At 35.5% G+C, this 12,388-nt stretch overlaps 1 protein-coding gene across 2 annotated transcripts in view; it reads left to right on the top strand.

The window, feature by feature from the left end:
• Nucleotides 1–12,388, top strand: part of LYPLA1 (lysophospholipase 1) — a 19,354-nt gene extending 6,966 nt beyond the window's left edge. Inside the window, exons 4-9 of one of the 2 annotated variants that reach the window (XM_074551058.1) lie at nt 1,030–1,077; nt 1,925–1,995; nt 2,566–2,639; nt 3,403–3,504; nt 4,107–4,283; nt 5,669–12,388. In XM_074551058.1, coding sequence (XP_074407159.1) covers nt 1,030–1,077; nt 1,925–1,995; nt 2,566–2,639; nt 3,403–3,504; nt 4,107–4,283; nt 5,669–5,722 — 526 coding nt within the window. In that variant the 3' untranslated portion in view covers nt 5,723–12,388. Of the gene's footprint in view, nt 1–1,029; nt 1,078–1,924; nt 1,996–2,565; nt 2,640–3,402; nt 3,505–4,106; nt 4,284–5,668 lie in introns of those variants that run through there. The other variant, XR_012582459.1, reaches the window with a different exon arrangement.

Below are 12,388 nucleotides of genomic sequence, written 5' to 3'. Positions count from 1 at the left end.
CTTGCATATGTTACAAAGAAATTTAAAGATTGACAGGATAGTCAATATTTTGATATTGCTGATATTTTCAGCAAATAATGCAATTTGAGCTGTCTTTGTGTGCAATTTGAGAAGTGAAATACTTCTAAGCATGGTCAGGCACCAGTAAAAAGACAGTAAGATCTATCTACTATTGGCTTGGTGGTAGAAAAACTAATAAAGTATAATCTTAATTTGTTTTAACACAAAATTCAGATTGTCTCTTGCTTCAGTGGTCTTGGCAGACATGGAGCAGAGATGATAGGGAAAGAAGGAAACAAAGTTTTGTGTATTACTGAGCTGTGGTTTATTTATTTATTTTACCACATGCCCCAGCTTTGCTGAACCATTCAAAAGGAGCTTAGCAATATCTGCTGTTTTCTTTGCTTGCCCTTTGTCTTCTTTCAATCCTTCCCCACAGAACTTATGCTGCTCAGTTGCTATAGATTAAAACTCAGTCCAGGTTTGATCCATGGCAGGATCCCCTGAAGCTGCCTTGCTGTGGCTGAAGAGATGGCACAGGGCTGGGAGGGAGCCCAGCCGTGAGGGCACTGCCCAAGCAGATTCAGCTGCTGACAGAAACATGCATGGCCAGGCTCCACCATGTGCTGCTTTTGGCTGCCTCCTGGTGATGCTGCTGTAGAAGGTGCCTTAATCCACTGAACTTGTGAATGGAACTGTGATAAATAATTCCTAAATACAAATAAGTCAATGATATATGTATATTAACATATGTTTGTGAGATTTATGCACTCACACACATGCACATTTAAAGCAGCCCATTAATGTTTTGCTTGCTCTCTATAGAGAGTGGTAATTCAACCCTGAATATTAAATGTGTTTGGGCTGGCAGGTTTCAAGTGAGTTTCTTCAGCAGATGCTGTAAAACAGCTCATGTTAATTACTGCTTAAAAGTAAGACAGAGGATATGCAATTCCATGATGTTACTGCATCTACATTATTGAATTTCAGTATATATCTTATGTCAAGAGTGTTCATTCTCATTTCTAGGCCAGTTATGCCTGTTTCTTTGAACATGAACATGTCTATGCCATCATGGTAAGTATTTGTTCAAATGCAGATGGTTCTAATCAAATTATATCTGGGGCTATGAACTCATTGTTCTTAATTTAAAATCATGAACAACCTGAGTATCTGGTTTTAATCACATGTAAGCGTAAACCATTTTACTTTAGATCTTTTCTTATAAAAGTACAGAACTAAAAGGGCTGTCATGAGTACATTCTAGTTATCATTTTGTATCTGTGGTAGTGATTATTCCAAAGGACTAATCTGTATATCTTAGAATAAAACCCCATTTTTATTCTACAGATAGGGTCTGTAATATGCATTGTGTCTGAATTCCTAGTTAGTAGAAGCAGAGACTTGGAGTGGAATTATTATTGCTACTATTGAGCAGTATTTGCTGGGTCAGTAGGATATGTAGAAACTGTTCTTTAGAACATTCATTCTGAATAGAGAACAAGAAGAACATGGTAGATTTCAATGATCTGAAACCAGTCTTCAGTTTTATTGGATTTTGGGGTTTCCTCTCTCCCCTCAGAGTAACTTGTGTTTTTCTTCTATTTCTTCAAACCATATTTTAATTTCTACATGCACCAAAATTCCTGCTAATATTTTTTGAGCAAATATCAAAACTGTGCTGCTTAATCTGCAGTAAGTTACAGAAGATGTCAAAACTCAGAACAGCCTTGTTGACTAGATCTAGTCTTTTAAGCCACATTCGCAGATTGTGCACTGTTTCTTGTGATCTATGGGTAGTTGGCAATAAACAATATGACAGCTAACATTTTTGTCTGGAAAACATCCAGATTTCATTATTTGTGTATTAAAGAACTGGAATGGATGCTCTAATGAGTAATGCTCTTGTTGATGTTTCTGTAAGGTTTGATATCATTGGACTTTCTCCAGATTCACAGGAAGATGAAGCTGGGATCAAGCAGGCGGCGGAGAATGGTATACTTAGGAGTATTTTTTATGTCTTAAAAGTACTTCCAGGTATTCTTGAAAATTAACTATCAGTCTGAAACAGGTTTTCTAAAGCAAATATTTATTAGGGAAAAGAATATTTGTATATGGTATTATCACTGACCAAAGTTTAGCTAGATTAATTGTTTATTGTTTGTTTTTTAACTTTATTAGTAAGTAGAGTAATTCACCAATATAAACACTTCATACTCTGAAATATGGGAACAAGTGTAGGTTTTTTTGAAGAACTTTTGGGTAGTGCAGCAGGTCAGAGCAGTATTGGCATCCAGTTGTGTTGCTTTTAGTTGGAAGAGGATGCCATCTTCCCAACACTGGAGCTTTTGCAAAACCTATTTGCATGTTTTTCTCTTTGGAAATGATACAGTGGCACTGACATTTCTGACTGTGCTCTAGATCTTCTGGTAGTTTTAATATATAGAAGCCTAAATTTTCCTTTCACTAGCTTTCTCTTGATGCCAGGAAGAATGCATTTTTCCTCTTCTGGACTTTGTAGAGAATGGAGTGGATTTTAACAGCTGGCCTTTATTTATTTTGCAGTTAAAGCACTGATAGATCAAGAAGTAAAAAATGGAATTCCTTCTAATAGAATTATTCTGGGAGGCTTTTCTCAGGTAAGGTATGGTTGGAAAGAACCATTGTCTTTTTTTCTAGGGAAGAAACCTAGCTTTATTAACTTCAGAAACCCAGACACTTAAATTGAAATCAGCTGATGTTAGATGCCTCTAAAATTTTAAGGTGCCAATTTTGCTTTAACAAATGAAGTTTTTTGGTTTTATGCAAATAATGACTGTTCTCTGGAAAATGAACATACACGTGTAAAAAAGGCACTAAAGTAAATTGTCTGTTTAAAATCTTTATGCACATAGCCTAAATAGTTTTGCTTGAAAATTTTGGTCATATTTTTAATTGAATTTGGTAGATATTTGGTGGTCTGGATTTATTTGGGAAATCTTTTCCTTTACACTTGTAAGGCATCTGTGGTAGGTAGGTTAGTTGATTAATTGGTCCATACATCAACTCCCCCAGTCTGCATGCAAATGAATTAAATATTAAAGTAGTGATAATACTGTTGTGGTAAAATTATTGCAGTGCTAAAATGTTGTGAGTAATAGTCTTTGGTTTTGGGGGGTTTTTGACAGTGTTAGTTACAGTAAATTTGCTGGCTTACCTCTGAATTGGCCACGTGGACTTGGAAGGGAGGAGAAAAAGCAAAACAAACATTGTACATAAGTACTGGTTTTAGTTGTTGGCTCTAAAGGAGAATGGATTCCAATAAGAAAAGACTTTTAAAGGAGAAATCAGGGATCTTGAAGCAAACATTAAAAAGAACTTTACTGTCATTATTCTAATAATATTTATATCCCTTTATTTTAGGGAGGTGCTTTATCACTGTATACAGCTCTTACAACACATCAGAAATTAGCAGGTGTCGTAGCCCTCAGCTGCTGGCTTCCTCTACGGGCTTCTTTTCCTCAGGTATTTGTTTCTTTCCTGAGATGATTGGCACTTGGGGAATGAGTATCTCTGAAGATTGAATCTTGTGCAAGAATTAGTGGTCGTCATTATTACCAGATGACTGTTGTTCGATAATTTGGAAGTTTTTAAAATAGAGCCTTAAAATTTTAGATTTTGTTAAGTAAGGAAAATGAAGAAACACTCAGTAGCTATTTTTGCTCAAAATGACACTACTAGAAAATTTAAAGGACAGAACAAATTTTCCTTGAAGGCTAATTTTCTGTCTGCCATTTGTTCCATTGCAAGGCACTATCTTATTAGAGATTGAGTGTTTGAGCAAAGTTTCAAGTTTTTTACTTGGCCAGAAATTATGACTTTCTGTTACAAAACTTTTTGTCAAAATTTTATTTGCAAGTCTTTGAGCTTAATGTGTTGTCAGGTACAGAGCTTACTTCATAAGGAGCTGCTTGCAGGCCATACATTGTACTGTTTCCCCTCAGAATTCAATTTGCTTGTCACGTCACAGGGTATAGTGCCATGTTTTTTTGATTTCAAAGGTGTTAGCCTTATCTCCACTTAGTGTCTCTTTCTTCACTTCTCCTGGCTAATTCCACCCCTCCTAGGGCCCTATCAGTGGTGTCAACAAGGATATTGCTGTTCTTCAGTGCCATGGGGACTGTGACCCCCTGGTTCCTGTAATGTTTGGTTCCCTCACTGTTGAGAAGCTGAAGACTATGATAAATCCAGCCAATGTAACCTTCAAGACATACTCTGGCATGATGCATAGTTCATCTCTTGAGGTAATTTTCTAAGTACACCCTGTTTTAGCTGGTTATAGTTAATTCTTTTTCCTTCAAAACTAATATTTGTAGGCTTTTTGTGAGGGGGGGTTAGTATTTGTTTGTTCTGTTTGTTTTGGTTTTTGTTTCTTTTTTTTTTTTTTAATATCTGCTTCATGCTGTTTATTTTGATGAGTTACTGAATTCTGGGCTAAAAAGCATCTGAAGCAGAAGTTTGTATGATGGGTGAGAACTTCCTTGTAAGATTGTGTTTAGGGCACTAGGCAACTTGGTCTAGAAAATGCTCTTTTCCCTAAATTTTTATTATTTGCTCAGTTAAAAAATCTAATTAGAATTAAAAGACAAATTCTCATGGCAAAAATCCAAGATGGTGTTTTGGAGAGAAGAATCCTGGTAGTTCTGAGGAGGGAGACATCGAAGGAGTAGGGAGGGAGGTCTGACACTATGGAAGAGGCAGCCTCAGAGCCTGCATTTATGGTTCTGGCTCAGCAGACAGCTGAGCTGATGTAAGAATTTCCTGCTGCCAGAAAGGGGTGGACTCCTCTGCTCCTGACCTCATGGCCCTCACTTCCTCCTTGTACCGGCTCTGGGACGGGTCAGAAACTTCCTTGAATCATTTGAATTTGCTAAAATGGAAAAAGCTGCAGCTTTCAGCGTTTGCAGCCACAGGGAGCTGGAGCTTCAGAACTCAACTAAGTAAGCGATGAGAGCAAGAAATCCAAGAGGAAGCAAAGAACAGATTTGCCAGCAGCAGTAACATTGTTAATTTAGATTGTTGCATCTTGTGGGCACTGTAACTTTGAAAAACATCTTTGTAACATTTACAGAGTAGTACTGCATTGAGCCTGTAATATTGCTGAGCTGTTACACAAATATATTACTAAGGTGTTCTTTCTTACAACAGTGCCTTAATTAAAAAAAATATTACCATGGATTAGTCTCTCAGTCTTGTTTGCTGTATTTCTTTTGCTTAAGGAATGAAGCAAGCTGAAAATGAAACTGGATGGTTAGGAGGAGGAGTTGTTGGCTTTCCATGCTGCTGCTAACTTGTAAAAGTTTAAAGTATAAAAGAAGCTATGGCCTTAGCTACACTGTCAACCTGGTGCTGTCAAGATAACTTAATATGTAGCATGCTTGTTCAGCTCCAGAGGAAGAGAAAAAGTAGTCTTTGCTTTTTTTTCTTGTATTTTAGCCTCCGCTAAGTGCATATCAGCACTGTGAAGTTATCAGCCTGACTTGTGTGCAGAGTGGTAATTAAGTAACTGATTGCTCAATATCTCTTGCCCAGCTGCTCATTATAACTCAAATGTTAAAGCATGATTTAATGTAGCTGATTACGTAGCAATAGAGGACTTCAACTAATACAGACTTTTATCTTTAAACAGGAAATGATGGATGTAAAACAGTTCATAGACAAACATCTACCTCCCATAGACTGAATTTATCTGTGAGAAGCCTTCTATATAAATACACCAGCATCAACTGTGGTAGAGTGTTAAATCTTTTCATATGCCTGATAGGAAACATTATTTCTATACCTGCAGTGTTACTACTGTGTTGCAAATTTATACTTACAATGAAGATTAAATAATGCACATGTACAAGAAATTATAATCTTTTTAGTATTTTTCAGCCAGTGCTGGGGAGGATGTGAATGAGGGAACTAGGTAACAATGACAGAATGTAACTGTTTTAAAATGTCGAATTAATTTTTTTTTCTTGATTGCAGAATTTCAAACTATTTGTACAAGTAATAAAAAACTAAATTTAAGTGAGCAAGATAGATGTGACCAGTTAAGTTTTACTTGAAATGTGATTTGTTCTTTCCTTCTTCATTGAAAACATATGGCATTTCTTTTATGTAATGAATGCATAAATAACACAACATAAAACACAGTGGGCATAAAGTACAGAACATGTAATGTAGTGGGCATATGATGATAGAATAAATGCTACTAGGGATAAAGCTTAAGGATTATATGTTAATTGTTTAACAGATAAGGAGGGTATTCTATAATGGCTAGAAGTCAGAAAAGGTATTTCTTATATTTAAACCACCTCAATTTTAAAATGTTCATATAGATAAATACTGTGGAAATTCTAAAGGGACTCATTCCTTATTAGACTGTTGTTTGTCTTATTGTCTTTTTTAAACTCATTGCAAATGTTGACTTGGAACAGAATTCTGAAAAAGTGCATAGGATTAATTTGAGTTTTGTTAAAAAAAATTCTTGTTTTCATACTGAATATTCATCTGATACTTCATTTGTAGTTTTAATTTGTTTATGTATTTCACATGAACAACTACAGAATATTGTTTTGATATTTTTTCTCTGTACTTTGGAGAAAATAACTGAAAATAGTGCATGTATGTAGTTCTGTGTATTGTTGAACTCTTATCTGTTACACACACTTATTTGAATTATATTTTGCTAGAACTATAAGTACAATTGGGATATAACTTAGCTAAATTTTAAAGTGATACTTTTAGATAATACCATATAATACTTTCTCTTATTACATGTTGAGACTTGATTTTTTTTTTCTGAATTGGAACAAAGCATTTTCTTTTAAAATCTATCCTTCTACATTTCCCCAGATCAGTATAGCGTAGGAATATAAAGACCTATCCTGGGAAAAAAAGAGTAAATTTACAAGATACAGAATGTTTCTTCTTTCAGAACCTTAAAATTGTAGAATGCACTGGTTTACAGGAGTTGATGCACACTCAATAGCTTTTTTTCAGTTCAGAGCCATAATTTACTGCTGGGAGCAGCCGTTCTGTGGCATTCAGAGGCTGTCACCACACTAGGAATGTTTAAAACAATGCACTACACTTTTTACTGCATAATGTGCTGCATAACAATGTTCTATCCTGTAATATGCTTTCAGTCAAAGAATATTTCTATTTTGGATGTATCTGTCATGTCAGCACTGTGCTGCACACCTGAATTTAAGGTACTTTTCCTCTCCCAGGGGTCCTCTTACAGTGTGTGTGAATTTACATCAGGTATCTGCCAGTACAAATACATACATGAGGAATTGCACCTTTATATCTCTCATCTAACATTGCTGCTGCCAGAGATCTGACCTGTTTACCTAGTCTGAGTAACCAGTTTTCAGTGCTTTTTTTTTTTTAATGTTGCACTTCATTTTTAGGAAGCTGCTTCTTTTCTAATCCAGTTTCTCTGGATTATTAAACATCTCTTAATATGTAAAATTGAAAAAGAGTTTTTTTCCTAAATGGTAATGAAACAGTTTTAGATATTCCATCTTTGTAGTTAAGAGGGCATTTTTATTAACTTTGAAGTTTAATTAGTAATTTCTATCAGTTGCTCTTTTCTACAGATCTGCCAATTTGTCTTTCAGTTAATTTAGTTCACAGAAGAAACCATAATATTCTTACTGTAGTTGTGCCAAAGTTCTCTTGAGAAAACATTATGTCCTAGCTTGGAGTCATTCCCAAATTGCATTAGCTGATTTTGCAATTCTACTAAATTGCAGTCTTGGTAAGCAAGCTATATGTTATTTCTCCTAGTTTTTAGATTTCTTTTCATTCCCCTGTTGTCTAAATAATTCCCTGAGCATTGGTGTATTTCCAAAGTTCTTGCACAAGCTTCTAATTTTTCCTTCATTGTTTTCATGTTCTGTTTGTAGATTTGTTGTTAACTCTGTTCATCTGTCTTAACTTCTAATTGACTGTGTGCTCATTTCACATATTTTTCCTTCTGCAAGAATTAGTTTTAAAAAGTATTTCCAAGATGTTAAAATGAGATCTGCCCTAGTTTCTTTCTGTGTTAGCTCCATAACACTTTCTTCAAGTTGATGAACTGTGTTTACAGTTTGTGGTCACCTTCTAGTACTTAAACACTCTAATCCAAGTCAGCTTCAGTCTAGAAGTGCTTTTTATGTGTTAACTTTGTTCAAACACTCAGCTATCATAACACCACTCTTTCTCATATTGTTGTTTTGCTGCTTGCTATATCTACAAAGAGCTGTGTAACCAAAGTCTGTATAAGTAAATATTTTGACTTACTTTGAATTTCTGTATTCTAGGAAGACTACTCCTTTTTTTTTTAATTCAGGAGTGCATATTTATATTGTGGTTGGGAGTTCTTAAAGAGCCCAGAAGCTAGAGGAAACTTCAAGTCTGTGTGTCCTTCCATATTACACTCTGTATGTTGAGCTCCTGTCTTTTATAACTTCCCAGCTGGTTTGAAAGCTTTGTGTATGATCTTGCAGCTGAACATCTTCACTACCTGAAGTGATTTGATGCTGGGATTGTTGTTATAATGCATGTACTTGAGGCTGCATAATAGCTCAGTCTGATGGGGGAGTTTCATAGTATTTTATTAAAATGGAGAAGTTGGACTGTCAGTGTTCTAAATGTGAATGTCCTATCCTTTTAAACTACAATTTGAAACTTTCCAATACTGTCTATTCTTTGTAATGGGAGACTTTCCACCAAAGCAGATGATGTCTATCAAACCTGTGAAAGCATTGATAAGAAAATACCTTGCTTGCAGATCAGTTTGTTTCAATGAGTATCTAACTCCTTAATGTGTTCCTAATTTCAAAATGGTACTTAAATTGGATTGCAGTTTTGTGCTGTCAGAAGTCTGACTTCTTGTTGGAATATATTGCCCACTTTTGAATAAAGCTGTTGAATTGCATATTATAAGCCAAATTTTCCAGCTATTCTTGAGGTAAAACTTTACTTGGGTCTGTACTGTGGTGAGGGCTGTATGATTTGGTCTCTTTGTCCTATCTTGTATAATTACAACACAGTAGATTGGTAAAAGTACTGTACACTGTAACTGGTATTAGAACTGTTAATTAAAACATGTTCTCTCTAGTGGAGTATACTGCACTTCATTGAAATCATTTGGATGCATCTTTTATGTAGAGGTCTTATTTGGGTTGATGGATATGACTGAGGGCAAACTGTAAGATGTTAATGAAGCCATATGTAAAAGACCTGTCTCTTGAATTTTACAAACAAATCCTGAAGACTTATTCCTTGTGTTAAGACATATAAGCCATTTATATTTACTATAAACCTCTAAAATGTAATTTATTTTACTAATTTTATTTATTATAAGAAATCTTACTTTGGAAATTATTTCTGTACTAGGGAAAATGTAAGAGCTCTCAGTTTTTAATCATTGTGAAATAAATTTCAATTGGTATTTGGGCAAGTACTAAAGATTTTTTCCATACCTACCTGAAGGAAGTTGAGCTTTTACGTGCTGTGAAACAGGCACTCTAGAGGCTCCTTGGAAATGTATTGTATGGTAATGTATGCATACTATAATACAGAAGAAGAATGTTTTGTCTTTACTGGAAAAAAAAAATCACTTACCAAGTTAAGTTTTGCTACTTTGTTGAAAGAATCCTAAGTATGATTGGAAGGTGGTTTTCAAATTCTGGGTTAATTTTATTTTAACTTGTTTTCTTGGAATTTGCAATAATTTTGAAAGATCAAAGAAATTAAGTTATTTTCTAGTAAAGTTATTCTAGGACACTGAAGAGCCCAAGTCTTCTCACTCTGGATTGCTGCACCATTCTCTGGATGTTCTGTGCTGTTGGAAAGGCTTTGAAGTTGATTAAGGTTTGGCATACACACCACTTCACAGATTTGTTAGAGAAACAATTTTCAGGTCAGGGGTTACATGTGCTATTTAGTTTAATATTTGAGGGCAATCAGTGCTATACATAGTGCAGGGTACCCTAGAGAAAAAGTGGGATTATCTGGGAAGAGAGGGAATGGAGTGTATGTGTGGTAAGGGCAGACTTCCCCCTTGAAGCAGCTTAAAGCTACTTAAAGGCCACTTGTCTCCACAGACTGCAATGTCCAAAAGTCAGTGTGGAGTACAATGAGGAATTTCATAAATGTATGGGAATGTGTGGTAGATGCAGTGCTCTATGTGAATAGGTTGTGGCAAATCAAGAGTCTAAGAATAGCCAGTAACAATAAAGATGCAGTATTACACATAGCAATTTACCAGTTTTTTAAAAAAACATTTTGAGTAATGTTCAGTTTCTATTTGCTTTCAGCCCTGGCATCCCTGATAAGGTAATTGTGAGGAGGAAAATTGCCTAAAACTAGCATAGTAAAAACCCCCAAAGCAAGACATTGTAGTGTATTAAACTTTCTCAAATATAGTATGAGAGCAGTGGTGTAAGTGAAGAACGTGACTCAAGAAGTTTTCAGAATGTCTGTTGGTTAAATTGAGAATGTGGTTCTTTGAAGATTAATAGCTGTAGAACAGATTCCCCCTTCTTGCCCTGCTCTCCCCTTTTTTTTTCCTTTTCATTGCTTGCCACCCTCATCTTACCACATTTGCCTTTGGGATAACAGATTTTATTAATTCTCTTTGAGTTGAACAGGTACCTTTGATGTAGCTGATTAAAGTTGATTTAAACAAAGTACTTGTGTAATTTAATGGATGGCCACAAAGTGAACCAGTAGCTAATGGTTTTCTTTTAGGACCAATTACTAGAAAAAAGCAACCCATTGCCTCCTTTTTTATCTGCAAAACTAGTAAAACTTTAAAACTTCCAGCCAGTTTGCAGAGGTGTAGTGAACTTGCTTCAGGCATCTAAGTGGGAGGTTTAGCTTGTGCTTGTGAGGAGAAAATAGACTTCCCTCATCTAAGGTTTGTTTTAAAGAGCCACTTCTCTGCATTAACAGATGGAGCAGATGGAGTCTGAATGTTCCTCAGCTGGGAATATAAGCAAACTCTTAAAGTAGTTTGTGCTTGAAATAATTTGCTAGCTGTGTTGTAGTATTTGAAATTATCAGAGAGGATCTTTAAAAGGCTTGAATATTTTACGTCTACATTGAAAAAAATTGAGAAAGTTGCCACAGAATAGAGAAGTCTAACAAACTTAAAAACTAGAAACTAAAATAGAGGTTAAAAAATTAATTTTTTTAAATATTTGAATGTCTACTCTTTCTGCTTCTAAGTTGAAAAAAGTGAAGACATTTTGAAAAAGTAAATAAAAAACCCCCAACCCATCTGTTGTATAGTTATAGAACAATTAATCAAGATATTTGTTGATATTTCAGAAGTTTTTGAACAAAATCTTGTAATGAGAAATTGAAATTTCCATTTGCTATAGCTCCCCTTATTTGTCTGTGTTTGGACTCATCTCCTCTTCCTCTGCCAAGGCTGGTGACCACTTGGCTGATTCAGACCAGCTGAGATTCAGGAAGATCTAAGACATTGCACCCAGGGCTCACATAAAGAGGAGAGGGTTAATAGCCATGACATGGTTATATAAAACCTTTTGCAATGCTGTGAATGTTATATAGTGCACAGTTGTGTTACTACCCAATTAGAGGAGTTTTTCCATACAGAATCTCAGTCCTGAAAATGTAGGATTTTTAAGTGCCTTGGTAGCAGTTCAGAGATTCTTAACTTCAAATTCTGCAGTAGTGAATGTGCTGCTGTGTTGCTCCTCCTGCCCCAAATTTCTGAAGATGCTATCTCATATCAAAAGAGACTAGTCAGTTAAAATTGACATTATTTCATAAGTTCACTCTTTTAGGAAGAGTCATCTCTACCTGCTAAGTCTTAGTATTGCAGAAGGCCCCATGGTCCAGCAAATGAGAGTTGGACACAGGCTTTCTGCATGAGCAGGTGTGCAAAACTCTTTAGAAAATGTTGCAAGAGAAAAGTGAGGATGTGCCATAGCAGGTAAGCGCAGTGGAATGAACAGTGTGTTATTTCTTCTTTCTAATGTGTTAATTTAGGAGAATGATGCTAAACAGACAGGAAAAAGTCAGTTAGGTTGTTTTTCCCTCTCCTACTCCTCTTTGGATTTGGAGTGGCATGTTATAGAAGAGACTGGTGCTGTACAGAGCTGCTTGGTTTAGAATCAGCTAAAAGCGAACAAGCATGAGGAGTGCTGTGTGTTCCTTTTCAATAAAGACTTGCTGTCCCCAGAGTGGTGGAGCAGCTGATATAAAGAATTTGGTTAGTACTGGTTCAGTTAATTTATACTGTTCTGGTATTGTAGCATACAATATAATAATGTGAGCTGTATTATGTTTTCTTTCAATGCATCTACTTGCAAAAAATAAAAAGGGTATGCATTGC

This window comes from Zonotrichia albicollis, chromosome 1, assembly GCF_047830755.1.
Source record: "Zonotrichia albicollis isolate bZonAlb1 chromosome 1, bZonAlb1.hap1, whole genome shotgun sequence".
NCBI lineage: Eukaryota > Metazoa > Chordata > Aves > Passeriformes > Passerellidae > Zonotrichia > Zonotrichia albicollis.
This window is presented reverse-complemented; position numbering and strand designations above follow the sequence as displayed.